This window comes from Callorhinus ursinus, unplaced genomic scaffold (assembly GCF_003265705.2).
Source record: "Callorhinus ursinus isolate GAN/ISIS: 27379988/994484 unplaced genomic scaffold, GSC_fseal_2.0 scaffold3, whole genome shotgun sequence".
NCBI classification, from domain to species: Eukaryota; Metazoa; Chordata; class Mammalia; order Carnivora; family Otariidae; genus Callorhinus; species Callorhinus ursinus.
In genome coordinates, this window is record NW_027397065.1 from 59492643 (window position 1) to 59509880 (window position 17238).

The 17238-nt window shown below is 35.7% G+C and overlaps 1 protein-coding gene across 5 annotated transcripts in view; it reads right to left on the reverse strand.

The window, feature by feature from the left end:
- Nucleotides 1–17238, reverse strand: part of CCDC152 (coiled-coil domain containing 152) — a 29953-nt gene that overhangs the window by 1677 nt on the left and 11038 nt on the right. For 4 of the 5 annotated variants that reach the window (XM_073890942.1, XM_073890940.1, XM_073890941.1 and 1 more), the window contains exons 4-8: nucleotides 17122–17190; nucleotides 7216–7280; nucleotides 4035–4137; nucleotides 2307–2434; nucleotides 28–111 (exon numbers count right to left, since the gene is read on the reverse strand). In XM_073890942.1, coding sequence (XP_073747043.1) covers nucleotides 28–111; nucleotides 2307–2434; nucleotides 4035–4137; nucleotides 7216–7280; nucleotides 17122–17190 — 449 coding nt within the window. The remainder of the gene's footprint in view (nucleotides 1–27; nucleotides 112–2306; nucleotides 2435–4034; nucleotides 4138–7215; nucleotides 7281–17121; nucleotides 17191–17238) is intronic. The other variant, XM_073890943.1, reaches the window with a different exon arrangement.

A 17238-nucleotide genomic window follows, 5' to 3' on the forward strand; every position in this document is an offset into this window, starting at 1 on the left:
GTAGCTACGGAATAAAATCTCACATACCCTTCTGTAGATACTCTGTGGCAAAACAGTAGAATCTGGATATGATTTTGATTTAGTTTGAACTCTTGCTAGTTTGGCATCAAACTGAATCAAGTTTAAAAAGAAAGTTATTGAGAACATTCTAGCTAAACAACTAAAAACAATTATTTCTATAAATATAAGCATAATCCATTATGTTTTTTAACATATAATCTGTAATTTAAGTATATTCTCTAACACAAGATAGAGAAGTCTTTCTTTAAGAAACAATTTTTAAGAAAGAGCAAAGAACACCTAAACAAGATTAACCTTGCTGCATGTTAAAATTACCTGGAGAGATTTTTATTTTATTTTATTTTATTTTATTTTATTATTTTTTAAAAAGATTTTATTTATTTGACAGAGAGACACAGCGAGAGAGGGAACACAAGCAGGGGGAGGGGGAGAGGGAAAAGCAGGCTTCCTGCCGAGCGGGGAGCCCGATGTGGGGCTTGATCCCAGGACCCTGGGATCATGACCTGAGCCGAAGGCAGATGCTTAACGACTGAGCCACCCAGGTGCCCCACCTGGAGAGATTTTTAAAAGTACCAAATGCCTGGGCAGTACCTTAGAGATTCTGGGATAGAGTCAGCACAAAATTTTTGTTAAGATATTAGGTAGAGAATCTAGATTACCAGGGTTGGGAATCTAGTTAACTTAAAGATGGATAAAAATATTTTCATGTTACCATGGATGTCCTTTTGTAACGAAAACATAGTGTAGTCAACAGTCGTGGGGTAAAAACTCATATACTCTGCTGTAAACTCTTTGAGGCTGAGTAGTAGAATTTGGATATAATTTTGTTGATTTAGTTTGAACTCTAACTGGTTTGACATTAACCTGAATCAGGTTTAAAAATTCTCATGGAGAGAGACAGAACACAAACAAGGGCACTAGCAGATAGAGGGAGAAGCAGGCTCCCCACTGAGCAGTGAGCCTGATGGGGGACTCGATTCCAGGACCCTGGGATCATGACCTGAGCCGAAGGCAGACGCTTAACCGACTCAACCACCCAGGTGTTCCACAGAGTCTTTCATTATAATTCTTCCCTTCAGGTTGAGGTCAGTGTATCCTCTTTGTGGTCTAAAAACAAACTCAGTGAGATTGTGTTCTGGTTTAAGGAGGTAAATGGATAGTTACAATGAAGATGAATAACAAAACGTTCTGTATATCAATGTAGACAACAGACTTGGGTTAGACCAGTGACAGGGCCAAATGGCAAACAAAATGCACATTTTCAATAAAGGGATTAGAAGTTGATGGTAAGTCTTGAAACATGTCCGACGGGATCTCAGTTGGCTCCCCGGCCCTTCCCGTCCGTGGGTCGTGGGCATATTGACCAGAGAAAGTAGCAGCAGCCAAATGCCTCTCAAGTCAGCATCAGCCCCCTTTGCTCAAAGGTTATATGGATTTCAGTATTGGACCTCACCAAGCACCCCAGAGATACCAAACTTTCATGAACATGAATAGTAAGCTAACTAAGCTGGTGAATTCTGAGAACACAAGGTAAAGTGGGAGTCAGGCTGGGGAAAAGCAATGGAAGAAAGATGGAAGTGGAGATGGGTAGAATCTAGATAAAAATTTTAAAGAACAAATATACTGTCAAACATCCGTGTCTTTGAGATTCTGACATCTAGTTAAACAACCTCCTGAAAGGGCTTTAGAGCTTAGAACTGGAACTGTAGCCTTTGAGATGCCCTATTTGAAGTCCCTTTAACATTAAAAAAAAAAAATCTGGTTTGTCTGCCCATACGGTAACTATTTTCCACACATTTATTAGGGAGCAACTTGTCTCTTTTTAATAAAGCCAAAGGAATTTCTAATTGGTTTACCAGGGTTCCACAGTTTCTGCTGAGAGAAAAATGTTAAGGATTAGAAACATTCTCTCCACTGCTGGAATGGTAGACCTATGAAGCTTGCATAGACTCAGCTACAAAGTGTGGGGAAATCTTGAGTTACAGGTCTTCAGTCTCAGAGGAAACAGTACCCTCTGTGGAAACCAGGACCTTCTGAATGACTGAAGAGTCCCACCTTCAGGCCAAGTGCTGAAAGGCAGGGTAGCTAGTTGTATCAGATGTTTGAGAACTATGTGTGATGGAGAGTGAGCCTCTGTGTGTGTGAGTGTGTGTGTGTGTGTGTGTGTGTGTCAGGGTTTTAACTACTCCTGAAATTTATCTTACTGTGATGAAAAAAAAAAACAACAAAGTCGAGTCTAGACTAAGGGATGCATCTTCAAATTTAGCAGACTCTTACACACTTACCTCTAACTGTAATTTGATTATTTCACTTTGTTTTTCCTTTTCTTGAGTTCTTAACTTTGCATTTAACTCTGAAATTTCCACCTCCTTTTTCTCTATTAGTTCTTTATGCTTTTCTTCATTTGACTCAACTGAACAAAAGTAAATAAAATTAATTCATCTTAATGTTTCAAAAATCTTATAAACTTGTATATCTTTAGCACTTTAAACAATCCACAAGAAAGTAAATTTTATTAATAAAAATATTTTAGAAACCATTTATATACAGGGTGGCTTTTATATATTTTTGACAAGGCCCTACAAAATTCTTGAAACACAAAAATTACCCGTGAAGTACTTTTGAACAAATAAACTGATTTGTATTCTTAAACATCAATTTTATATAATATATATATAATAGAGAGAGAATAAATAGGAGACTTAGTAGTTAAAGAGGGACACAAAGCTTGGATTCCTAGGTACAGAGGACTCCAAATTACTGGATGATTTTAGAGCTACATCAAACCCCCGCTAAACTCTATTCCACATGATTGGGCATCTGTCATATTCACACCACATCTCTATGCTACGTCAAATTTCCTCTTCTCTCAACTTTCCTATTCCTATTAATGACACCATGTCATTCAGGATGGGAGCCTCAAGGGAATCTCCAACTTTAGGGAGAAAAGAGTCAATTCATCCACAAACCCCACCAATAAGGGCTCTCCATCCAAGACCAATTCACTACTTACTTAGTTTCAAGACTTGTTTTTCCTCACTTGGACTCTGTGTCCAGGCTTTCAATCACTGTTGCCAGGTTAGTCTTCCTAAAGCATACCTCTAAGTATGGCCATCACCTTCTCAAAAACCTTTAATCACTTCCCATTTCTTTTATCCTACAATTCAAGGGGTCAAAGAATCCAGCCCTAGCCACAGTTTTTGGCTTTTCTCTTGCTAACCTTTCCATATGGCACAAAGACAAGGTAGGAGATGGACTATTATTCCCTAAAATGTCCTACGTCTCCCCCTCTATTTGTCTTGGCTTTTATTTTCTCTCTGCTGAGAGACTCTTTTTCCCATCTTCCCCAATGAATCTGAGCCATATTCATTCTTTGGGATCAGGGCCTCGTACTTAACAGTGTTGAAGGACAGAGTAATTTTGATAAAGTTCAACTTAGAATTTTTTTCCTTTATTGTTTGTGCTTTTTAATTCTTTCCAAGAAGTTGTGGCTAACTCAAGTTCACAAAGATTATCTTCTATGCTTTCTTATAGCAGTTTGTAGATGTAGGTTTATATTCTGACTTACCATTTCTAGTAAATTTTTGCATATATTGTACATAAGTATGAGCCCATACTAAGAAAAGTATCTATTACTTTCATGAAACCAGTTAACTCTCAACATAAGTTCATGAGACCTGCTTTAGTGAGGGAAGAAAATCTCATTACTGAAATAATATTCCGTATGCAGACCATATAAATATCAAAGCTATTAATTATACATTTCACTGTAATCTTATAAGGACATTAACTGTTTCAGATTAAGTAATGGTAATTACAAAAACCATAAATCCAGTTTAGAAATGTTGTAATTTATATCACATAAATATATAGAAAGGTACAAAACTTAAATTAAAATGCATCAAGGCAATGTTCATTCAAGAAAACTGGCAATTACTGAAAAAAGTTTATACATGCATTTAAATTATTTTATGATGTCTTAGAATTAATTAAGTTAAAAATAAAAAACTTACTTTTTTGCTGCATATCCTGATGAAGTTTCCTTATTTCTATCTTATATCCCTCCTCTTTGATTTTCATTTCACTCATAAGTTTGGCAATATTATTTTTATATTCCTAAAGATTAAAATATATATTCATTCCTCAATTACATATGTGTACACAACAAACTTCCATTAATTAGAAAGGTGAAATTCTCAAAGTTTATGTTAATTTTTAATAGTAATCATATCTATAGGGGAAAGATATTGCTTATCACTTGAATAATCAGCTTTGAGAAGGATCAGTTTCTGGTCCAGGGAGAGAGAGACCATCTAGAGAGAACATCTTATCTTTGCTTCCTGAATACTCATCACCAGTGTTTAACATATCATAGATGCTCAAAATATTTTGTTAATTGTTAACGAATAAATGCCATGATAGCATTAAAATATGTCTATTAAAGCCAAAGCTATACTTTAGAGCCAATAGTAAGTTCTGTTTGATAACTGGCAGGCTTAATGTAACATAGGATGAATCCTTTGAATGTGGCCTGAAGTTCTATTTCTGAAAATTATATATACATCCCTAATTCCCAGAAGGAGGTTAAGTACTACCCATGGTAAGGGTTAGCTTTATAAGGAGGAGGCTAGAGAAGGATGAGTTTGGGAGTTGAGAAGTTCTCACCAGGTGCCTGTGATTGGTTTCTTAGGTTGCCGAAGCATAGAAGTGATTATTGTGCTAATGTGTTGGAAGAGAAAGCCCCTAAAGATAAAATTTACAGTTTTTCCAGAGGGATGTTTCTACATAAAGAAACCACTCACAGGCCTAAGATGTAGGCAGGAAAAAGGAAAGCGGCAAGAATAAAAGTAAAAGAGGATACTAAGAAAGGTACATTAATGGGAAGGCAAGAGGTTCAAGAAAAGCTTCTAAACTAAACATCATAAAAGCAGGGACTTGGTTTTTACTTACCATTGTATCCTCAACTCCCTGTATATCTCTGGATAATATTTGTTGACTGAATAAGAGTGCCAACACGAATTATTTAAGTCAAAAGTTCCTAGCCTAAGCCCAGTAAATGGGCTTTTGAAGATCCATTAACTTTCTGAAATTGTATGAAAATTAGACACACACACACACACATATATATATGCATGTGTACTATTGAGCATTTTTCTCAGAAAGTGCTCACAGCTTTCAACAGATATTCAGTGGTATTGAAGAGGTTAGGTGTCCACAATTAAACATGGAGGTACGTGTGCCGAGATTATATAAGTTCAAGGGGAGATAGTGTGGATACCTACTTGTGCTACTCAACCCGCCTGGCAACTTGTAGGAATGGCCAAACTATCTAACCGTTGGCTGTGATTAAACCTTGGCAGGTGAATATAAAGGCGAATCTCATAAACTGTCACTTTTCACATGCATGTATCTAGATTTCTAGATGGGCAACCACAGAGTGGCTTTCCTAAACTACTCCTGACTCAACTAAGCATTTGCTGCTCTGAGAAACTGCAAGAGACAAGTCTATGTATGTTTTCATTCCCCATTGATTTTGCCGCGTGAAGATGCCATCACTGAAGTGGAAAGTGTCCATTAATTTGGAAAGACAGGATTTTCACTCCAGCCTCTAGGCATAAAGGCTATTTTAATATGTGGGCTCGGGCCTGGCTGTACCGCACTAGGTTCTTCTCCCCAACTTTAGTCTGTGTCAGCTCTGAGGAATCCAATTCTTTTCTCTTTCTAAGGGGACCAAGTCCCAACAAGTTATTCTTGGTTGCCTTCTTTTCATTTGCCTTCTGGAAACTTTAAATTGTGAGGGAAAACCCCCATGTTGTGTTTTGTTTTTATAAAATTTAAGGATCCTCTGTATACAAGTTACAAAACCTCTTCCAGTCTTACAAATAAGGTCATTGAGTACCTCCTGAGTGTTTTCCTAGAGAGTGGTTCTCCATATGTTTTGGATGTACCTGGACATTTTGTACTAGAGACTTCTCATTGGATTGAGATTATCTTTAGTTTGCTTTGAACAGCTGCTAATTAAGAACTTCTGAATCTTGGATTATGGTATTTTCTCTTTAATTTCCACCCCTTTGAAAACTCCTAAAGTATCCTAGGCAAAGCAATATTCTATGGTTTGACATTTTAGAAGAGAAAGAAGGCAAACATTTCTCGCCCTTCTCTCTCTGCCCCAATTATACCCTAACTTTTATATATATATGTATAGTTGAGCTTTAGAGCCAAATAAGGAAAGAGTGGGAAAGAAGAAAAGAAAGGGATAAAAGAAAGAAAAAATAAAGGGTGGGATATATTCCAGAGATATTTAAACTATCTCAAGTGTGGGACCAGATTGAATTTGGAAATGATCCTTCAAGTTCAAGTTCTAAGTTTGATAAAGATCCAATTTGAGTTTTGGAAACCTGAGGTCTGCCAGAGTTTGACATATTGGCTCCTGAGAGATGAGAAAAAAATTATCATAATACACCTCCCAAAGGGCAGTGGGAACTGACATTTACTGAGCACTTTTTATGTTTAGGTACTGTGTTATCTGTTTTATAATTGCTGCCATATGTTGTTCCTATGGAAGAAAAGAAAAAGTAGCAGAGGGTATGGTAGCCTTTGGGAGATAAATAATTGGTGATCCACATAAAAACCTCCTTTCATTTGGATGATGCAATAAAAGTACACAGATTACTCAAGTCAGAAAGATTAATGATTCATTTATTTTATAATAAAAAATGTTTTAAATGCTAATTAATAGAGTATACTCTAGGTTTGCCTGTCTGGCTCAGTCAGTGGAGTGTGTGATTCTTGATCTTGGGGTTGTGGGTTTGAGCCCCATGTTGGGTGTAGAGATTACTTAAAAATAAAGTCTTTGAAAAAAATAGAGTATACTCTAGAGTAAAAATTCTATTAACATAATTTAAAAATATGTAAATATGTAGCAAAATAGTTGCATTTCTTTTTGGTGGAAAGAAAAAGTAAGGCAAGTGATATATTAGTGCATTATAGTCTGCAAAGAGACTAGAGTCATTCAAATTGTTATTTCTTTAAAGATTTTTATTCGTTAAAAATTCTGCCACACATATACACATACTTATTTCCTCTCCAAATTTTGGCTGTATTCATTAATGAGAACAACCCCCCTTTTCTTCTAATTTGAGAAGACAAATGGTCTACAGGAATTTGATTGAATATAAAAATATATAAACTCACCTGTTCATGAGATTTTAACTTCTCTTTCATAAGATCAGCATTTCTTTTTAGTTGTTCATTTTCACCTGTGTAAAAATCACCAGAGGGCATCCTAGTACATAGTACTTTTTAATTAATATGAGAAAATATTTAACATTTCAAGTTTCCATTCATGTATGCTTTCAATACATACATACAGCCTCTATTGCACATGAGGCTCTGTGCATAGCACTGGGAATGTTAAAACAAAGAAAATTATAGCTCTTCAAAGAAGAGCCTAATGGTAAAACAGATGTGGAAGTAGTTACGATGTGCTATGATAATTGCTCGGTAATGGTAGCGTGTCTGAAAGACCATGGGAACCTGTGGAAGAAAATCCTCAATCAGCTTGAAGCCAGGAAAGGATTTACCGAGGAGGAGCCATTGACAATGAGACTTAAATGATGCGGGTTACTCCATGCTGAAGAGAGGCATTTCACATACAGAAAACTGTACAGAAGCCTTCGGGTTTGAGTGAGGATCGCATGTTTGGGAAAATTACAATTCAAGTACATTATTGTTGGAGTGTAAACGGTGAGGAGGATGTACTAAATAGGTGGAAGTCATATCCTAATAGGAGGTGGATATATTCTATATGAATGACTTTATATTTTATTTTCTAGGTTACGGAGTCAAAGAATTTTGAACAGTGAAGTGAAATGACTAGTTACAGGTTAAAAAAATTATCTGGCAGTGTAAAGGATGAATGGGAGGGTTTTGACCCTAGAGAAATTGGTATCAGTAAAAATAGATCAAGTAAGAAATAACAGGAGCCTAAATTAGATCAGTGGCAGTAGGACATAAAAGGAAAATGAATATAATTATTTAGATAGTAAGATGGTAAGATTACCAGGAGACTTAGTGACTGAATGGATAGCAGAGGCAAAAAAGAAAGGGGAACCTTTGCTTTGTAGGTTGGGTAATTTGTTTGGGTGATTGAAAAATGTTCATCAGTTTGGGAAAAATTAGAGGAAGATTTTAGGAGTGAAATGATGAGTGTAGGTCTTTACTATGCTAAATTTGATTGCTTGAGATATCCAGGGAATATTTCTTTTTTTTAATAAAGATTTTATTTATTTATTCATAAGAGACAGAGAGAGAGAGAGGCAGAGGGAGAAGCAGGCTCCCCGCTGAGCAGGGAGCACGATCGGGGACTCAATACCAGGACCCTTGGATCATGACTTGAGCAGGAGGCAGACGCTTAACCATCTGAGCCACCCAGGCGCCCTCCAGGGAATATTTCTGGTAGGCTGAGAAACATTTAGAAGTGGCCAAAGAAGAGTATCCTGTAAGGAGACTGAGAAGTGTCCAGAGATGCAGGAGAGAGTGGTGATAAGAAAAGAGAGGTTAAAGGGGTCATAATCAGTGGCAATAAACGCAATAAAAAGATCAAGTGAAAGCACTTCAAATCTGAAAACTTTGGGAAATGCCCAATTATTTTAAGTTGAAGACTACGTGACGATGAGGACTATGTGAAGATGAGGAAATGGATAGTGAGTACAGGCCATTCCTTTGAGGTTTGATTGTAAAAGGAAAGAGTGAGGGCAACTGGAGGGAATAAATCCAAAGTCAAGGAAACATTGTTTTCTTGTTTGTTTAAGAGATGGGAGAGATCTGAGTTGTTTAAATGCTGAAGGAATGGACAGCAGAAAGAGAGAAATAAAAAACAGAGAAGAAGGGACAATTGAAGACGCAATACTCCAGAAGAGAGATAAGAGTTAAACCCAAGTGGAGGAATTAACTTTGGATAGGAAGGATTTTCTTTTTTTTAAGTGAAGGAGGAAGGTAGTAAGGATATGTCCAGGTATGTATATCTTTAGAAAGGGTGCGGTGGGAAGAAGAGGTAGTAGGTTATAAGATTTAGGTAGTTTATGAGATTGTGTTATAGATGATTTCCATATCTGTAGGCTCACGATGTTGGATGAAATAACTTTTATCGTCTATTCCGTCTATGCTTCCATATTGAGAAAGGGGAAATTTAGTTTTAAACTTGAATAAATGGGACTATTTTGATTGCTCATTCAAAGCACGAAAAGAGATGGATAGCTTTGAAGTTTTTGGATAAAAGATTATGGAGAATGTAATTATTAATGATATTTAGGCCATTTTATGTGTGGAATTTTTAAGTTTGCCTTTTTAGGAGACCCTAGTATTTTCCCAGCATTAAGGTTCTGCCTTTGGCTCAGGTCGTGATCCTGGAATCCCTGGATGGATCGGAATCATCAGAGATCATCGGGCTTCCTGCTCAGTGGGGAGTCTGCTTCTCCCTCTGCTCCTCCCCCCACCTCGTGTTCTCTCTCTCCCTCAAATAAATAAAAATCTATAAAAAAGAACGAGGTAGTTTATGTCTGACAGCTTTCATTTTTTTTCAGTGAAATAGAAAGTAAAATAAGTTCAAAGAGAAAGAAACAGATTTAAAGTCGGTTTGAAGGTGAAAAGTTTGAAAAGCGAGGATAAATGAAGTTGAAACTGAGATTTATAAATTAATGTGGGTCTGTAATGTATGATTTTTTACCAGTAACCTTCAGTAACTGTAGTATTATAAGTAAGCAGATGTATGGTTGGATTGATCCATCTTTGAGGATTAGTCTAACTGGTATTAGAAAAGGTAAGGAAAATAAAACCATTCCCAAAAGAGAAGATAAATGATATTCTAAGCTAGATATCTAAGCTAAAAAGGGAGGAAGGTTTTATCCTACAGAAACATTATTGAGAGCATAGTTATATTTACTTAATGTATTTTCATGTAAAACTTAAACAATGAAATGAAATGTATTAAAATATGGTTTTGCATCTTTAATTTGCCCTACTGTTTCAGACCTACCATAGTCAACATCTTTTTATATATAACCAAAAGCCATCTCCTGACACCAGATGATGAAGAAGGAGCAGTGCTTGACAGGTTCTCTACTCATTCTTGTTAACTAAGGAAAAGCAGATACTTGTTTTTGTTTGTTTTATTTTTGTTTTGTTTTGTTTTGTTTTTGTCACAGTAATTAAGGGCTGGGAGCAGCCTAAAAAACTTTGTGCTAACTAGGCAACTAATACCTCATGTATCTATTAGAAATGCTGTAGCATCCATTACTGAAAGATGAAAGAAAAGGTATTTGATGTTTTCTAATTTATAAAAGTATACTTGCTTGTCTTAGTAAGTGAAGCATCTGTAAAGGGAAGCCAATCATCTCTACACACCTTCCCTGACCACTTACTTCACCGAAGTTATCAATGTTAGCAACCTGATCTGTATTTCTTCCCTACTTTTCTCCCAGCTTATATAATTATTTATAAACATATCACACATTTGTACTGGTTTTATTTATTTTTACCAATATAAAATTATACTATATATATTACTTTGCAAAAAACATTTCCTAAAAATGGACATTCCTTCAAGTCTGCAATTTTTATGCATATATCTACATACATTTTTATAATTTTAAATAAATAGGATCATATCAAACACTCTGAGCTACTTTTAGGACACTCTTCCCTTCTCTTCTTTCATTTTCTTTCTGCCTTCTTCCTCTCCCTCTTTTTTTCTCCTTCTTTCTCCTACTCCCACACCCCTGATGTAATTGTGTTTCCTTATCAGCTTTTCCCCTTGCACTTAACCTCTGGATCATATATATGCATACACATACACATTTCCATAATTTTATTCATATCTTTTACCCATTTAAAAATTCTTTTTTATCCCTGCTGGTCAATTTATAGAGCTCGTTGTATATTGTAGATATAAAATATACAGGGGAAGGAAAAGAAAAATAAAATAAGATGAAAACAGAGAGGGAGGCAAACCATAAGAGACTCTCAACTGAAGGGTTGCTGGAGGGGAGGTGGGGGGTGAGGTAATTGGGAGATGGGCAATAGGGGGGCACTTGATGTAATGAGCACTAGGTGTTATATGCAACTGATGAATCCCTAAATTCTATCCCTGAAACTAATAATATACTATATGTTATCTAAGTTGAATTTAAATAAAAAATAAAAAAAAACTACACTGGTACTTGAAAACACTTTTTTGAATAAATTACTTGTTTTTTTCTTACTTTTGTGTGACAAAATAACATGTAAGTTGTTTTATTTTTGTTTCTCCCTTTTTTTTTAAAAAAAAGATTTACTTATTTTAGAGAGAGAGAGAGATAGCAGAGGGGAGGGGCAGAGGGGAGAAGTCAAGAGAAGCTCAAGCAGACTGCATGCTCTGTACAGAGCCCGATGGCGGGCTTGATCTCAAGACCATGAGATCATGACCTGAGCTGAAACCAAGAGTTGGAGGCTTAACTGACTATGCCACCCAGGCACCTCTGTTGTGTACTTTTATTGTATTGTTATTACGAAAGTTCGGTCTTTTTTTTTTTTCTCTTTATATAGTATCTGAGGTTTTCAGATTGGTTAAGAGGACACCCCACAGCTCCAGGTTGTATCCTGCATACAGCTAATGTTATATCCTGAATTTTCTTTTAAGTTTTTATTGTTCTTTTTTACACCGCAGCTTTATCCATCTGGAATTTATTTTTAATGTGGTGGGAAAGAGTCCAACTTTCTTTTCTTCCAGATGGAAAGCTAGTTGTGCTAGTACCATATGTTAAAATGCCATTCTTTTTCCAATAAATTGAAATATTTCTTGTGTCATATATTACACTGACAAATATTGGGGCCTGTTTCTAGAATCTAGTTCTCTATTCTTTCTGGGGATGTCTTTTTCAGTTTTTATGCCAATACCATATTGATTTCATTACAGCAGTTTCGGGGCATGTTGTTACCTGGTAACAAAACTCTCCCTCCTCCACATTCTTCTTATTTTTCAGTTTTCTTATTTGTTTCTTCTGTCAAATGAGCTTTAAGATTATTTTATACAATCTCTCCCATCCCCAATTGAGAATTTTAATTAAAATGGCACTAAATGTGTATATTAACTTGAGGACAACTGACATTTTAATGATAAGAAATCTTCCCTCTTCCAGAAAAACTGATCAACCCATCTAAATGTTAAACTACTTGCATCTTATCTGACTTAGGCACGTCTATAATTTTGCTAAATAGAACCACAGAACTTATCTGTGACCTAAAGCCCCTTCTGAAGATGTAGCTAACTTCCTTAATACTTTATATTACATTTCAGTTGGCTCTATGTTGGCTTTCATTTGTAGTACAAGCAACATATGATTATCGTTGGCACTGTTGTTTTTTCATCATCCTACCAGAGTGAGATAGCACAAGCTGGGTGAAGGACAGAGGGAGAAGCAGGCTCTCCACTGAGCAGGGAGCCCGATATGGGACTCGATCCCGGGACACTGGGATCATGACCTGAGCCGAAGGCAGACACTTAACCAACTGAGCCACCCAGGTGCCCCTACGTTAGATTTCCAAACACAGGTTCCCACTCTGGCCACTTCTTTAAGGTGTAAGGCTGCTCTGGCTGGAGTATCTATAAATTCCAATAGCATTTTGCATCATTGTAGAGTCTGCCTGGTCCTGATATTTGACAAATAATCTTTCTCTGGCCTAGGCAAAATTCATTTTATTCTCTTGGACTCCAATAATTTTGTGATATATTTTTCTAAAATTAGTTATTCTCCTTTGGTATTGAACTGGGAGGTCCTTAAGTGTACACTGTCTTTGTATTCATTATACAATTACAGTGAGTTGGCTTTTTAAAAAATATCATTGATGATTGGATTGCATAGCTTTGTAATAATTTCATTCCATAATGAGCTAGATATTTTTACATTAAGTTTCCTTACATGGTTGCCTGAATGAAGGCTGTGTTGATTTAAACTGGAACTGTCCTCCAGCAGCATTTACTCAGATCCTGGAAAAGTTTTTGTCTTTTAATTAACTGAGTGTTTTTATTTTATTATTTTTAATTGGAAATTAATAGTTATATAACTGCATTGTTCTTTGTCTTATTTTGTTTTGCCTTGGTTTCTAGAAGATTTAGAGTTAACTTTTGTGCTATATTGAAGCAACTACCTGTAGATTAGGCTTCTGATCCAAGTATTTTCCTAACTCTCTTCTTATTCATTGGCAGGGCTAGCGCTATGGGTGTGCGATCTGTGCAGCTGCATGGGACCCTGCACTCAGAAGGCTGCTGTCCTTGCTTCTGCCTTCAATGTCTGCACATTCTTGATAATTCTGTCTTTGAACTTCTTACTAATTTTGTCTTTGCACTTACATTTTTAAGTAAATTCCAGTTGGACAATGCAGCATGCATGCGAGCAGAGAAAGTAAGAGCCATAACCATGTCCACTCCTCCTTGACACTATATTCATACACCTCATTTGCAATGCCCCATGACCACAGAATTCTAGTGGACTTAGGATGCCTGGGAGCTCAGCAAAACTCAAAGGTACAAGTACAAGATGAACATGTTCCATTTACAACTAGGTAAGCAAGGGTCCTTATTTTCTTTTGAACTAGAACTTGCTTCAAATTCAGAAAGAAAGAAATAGCATTCTAAGAAACATGAATGACCACGCAACTCTATCATATCCTTTCTCAATTCTGTTATTTCCCTCTCTTAAACATCTAATTATGTTAAAGAGGATGACATAAAAGGAAAGAGAAGGATAGGAAAATTCACAGTTTCTTTTCCTCTTAGTCCTTCTTTGTTCATCAGGAAGTGAAGGTAGAGAGTATTGGTAGAATGTGCAGGTATCAAGAAGTAAAATGAATAATAAATGGTTTAGGTAGTTTTGTGCAGCATTTTCACTATTGTGGCAAGAATGAAACAGATATGCATGTACAAGCTATGAAGTATTAATTGGGTACTTTTGTGTATTGTGTATCTTTGAATTCAAAACTGGCTTGTACAATATAAAGATGAATGTTTATGTTCCTAACTAAAATGTTTATGTTCCTAACATAATATTTATGTTCCTAACTAAAAATTTTTATTCTTTTTTACTTAAAGAAACATTAACAAAAGTATAAAACCCTGGCAAATTGAGAGAGACCACAGAAGAAAGAAAAAAGCTCTATATTTTAGAACTTTAATGTTACTTTTCCCTACCTTTGGCACATTGGGCCCCACATTTTCATTTTTGTGTGGGGCCCTGCAAATTATGTAGTTAGTCTTGTTTATGGGTTTTGTTCTTAGCTTTCTTTTAATGTGCCTTTAGCAAATTTCTTTTGGACAGAGGCAATTTTTAAATAACGAAGATTCTGAAGTATATACTCATAGCAGATCATTTCTCCATATGGGGAATGTGCTTATATGAATGTAGCATTTTTCCAAGGATATTATAGAAGCTAACATGTTAAGTTATTGTATGCTGAAAGAAGTATTTCTACACTTTTCAAACTACTTTTATTATTTATTTATTTATTTATTTATTTTAAAAATCTTATTTATTTGACAGAGAGAGACACAGTGAGAGAGGGAACGCAAGCAGGGGGAGTGGGAGAGGGAGAAGCAGGCTTCCCGCTGAGCAGGGAGCCCAATGTGGGGCTCGATCCCAGGACCCTGGGGATCATGACCTGAGCTGAAGGCAGATGCTTAATGACTGAGCCACCCAGGCACCCCTCAAACTACTTTTAAATTGAGCAATGCTTTTTTCTTTAGGAGTAAACTAATCATTGATTAGCTTACTTTCTTAGATAATTCTTTTAGAGAATACACTCAACCATGTGCTATTGTCCTTTTAAAAACATTCTAATCAGTGATCAATTTTGATTATCATTTTGCTTACTATGATTGATTGATTTTGTAAAGTAAAGTTGTACTATACATAACAGTGTCCTTCTGGAAACCTACCCTGATAGAGTATAAGGGCCTAAATAAATTCAAGTTACTCAGCTTTAGTTCAGACAGGGAAAAAAAGCAATATTAAATTGCAAGAAATTATCTAGAGATAATTGGCAAAAATAAGCTTGAATTCTACTGATTTTAGAAGTGTTCTGTGTTTGCAGCTGATTTCATGTGTCTCTCTTCTCCATGACACCCTGCCCATGTGTTTGAATTCTTAAATTCCTGAGTCCTCTTTTAATGAACAAAAATCTCTGAATCTTGTTTTCTTTGCCCTGGTAGTAACTAACCATAAGTTAGATGTCAGAATGACACTATCTTTCATACAATGAATTATGGGGGTTCTCCTAAACTAGCATATAAGATAATATACAGTAATATAATATAGGAAAAATCCCTATCATTTGATATATTGTGATGAATCATACTCTATTTCTAAAGACCCATGTCCATGCTCTAAACTCCAAACATACATTACTTCAAAGACAGGCAATTATGTCTGTGAAAAGATTGTATCCTTGACTATTGGTCAATATTTGGTATCTTTTTTACAAAAAATAATTATAATTCAGTAATGAATATATTAAACATTACCTTTCTAGGGCTTCAAAATAACTTTAATTTCTGGTAGATGTTTTATTTGAACAAATCCTGGGAACAGTTAAATACCATTTGAATCCTAGAATAAGAGCACTCTAAGGATTATGAACATCCACAATTTAGGTGTATTTAGTCACAGAGAAGGGAAAAGTTGTTTTGAACCATCAGCATTGAGATGGGAAAATGAAAGCCCAAACCAGGTGTGGGATGGGATTCAAATGTGAAAAAAGTGAGCAGACTGCTAGAGCCAAGAAAAGTGAAAATCTATGGGACATAAGGGGATCAGAAGTCTGCAGGACTCAGCCAAAAGAAAAGGCATTGGAGATGGTGTTGTTTCCCATTTATTACCCTCCTTGATCTCCGGAACAGCTTTTAGTGGTGTATTGCCAGGAAAATGAATCCTTTCTGTACTGCAGATGCTGTTTGACAGTGTAAACGTGAAGTCTGCTAATATAATTTTTATATTTGTTTAATCAACCCTTGAAAAAATATTTTAAGGTAAAACAATGGGGTGGGGAGTAAGAACTAATGGTAATTCTTAAGGATAAATCTCAATTAGAACATTATAAAGACAGGGCTGTCTGGGTAGCTCAGTTGGTTAAGCAACTGCCTTCGGCTCAGGTCGTGATCCCAGGTTCCTGGGATTGAGTCCCACATCAGGCTCCCCGCTCAGTGGGGAGTCTGCTTCTTCCTCTCCCTCTGCCTCTCCCCCTGCTTGTGCACTCTCTCCCTCTCTCAAGTGAATAAATAAAATCTTAAAAAAAAGAACATTATAAAGACAATAAGGAATAATATGCCAAAGCAAATAAATGGTGTGTAAGATCATTATTATGCTTCCCTTCCATATATAAAGTATGTTCTTTATCATAAAAATAGAGGACTAAAATGAAAAATTCTTAATTGATGTGAGTCTTATATTGGGAGGGACTTTGAAGGCAATTTCATCCAATCTCCAATATAGTAGAGGAAAATCCCATAAACACTGCACTGTAGCTAAATCAGAACAGGACAAAACACTTTGTTGCTTTGTCCATTTTGTTAATGAACAGGCACATTGGGTTAGCATGACTAGCAAAAATAAGGTAAGCTGAAGATGTTGGCTTCATTTACACAAACATAGCCTCATTTATGATAAAAAATTAAATAGCATACTATCACTGCAGTTTGAATAGTATCTTCATCATATAACTACCAGTAAATGACTACCCTTCAAAACTGAATCACAGTCTTTAAAGACCAAAAGTACTCCCAAGAATAAATATATTTCTAAACTTTTGAAAATAATAAAGACAATTATTATGATTGATTATAAAACATCCCTGATGTCCCTGTCAGAATAAGACTGAATTGTCCTGTTCATCGTGTTATTTCTTATTTCATAATAATTTAGGAAAGTATGATTTGGTAATAAGGAGTTTTGCCATTAGCTGATCAATTTAACAAGACCAGATTAAAAGAAATTTACTGTCAGTGATGTAAAAACTCTATTTTTAAAGGTACTCAAATATAACATATTTTTAAAGATTTTTTTTCTAACTTACCTTTCAAATCATGTTGAGATTCAATGGTCTGTTGTAGCCCTTTTATCATATTATGAAGAGTAGCACATTCTAAAATATGAAAGATATATTTATCTGAAAATTATTTGCTTCCTTTTT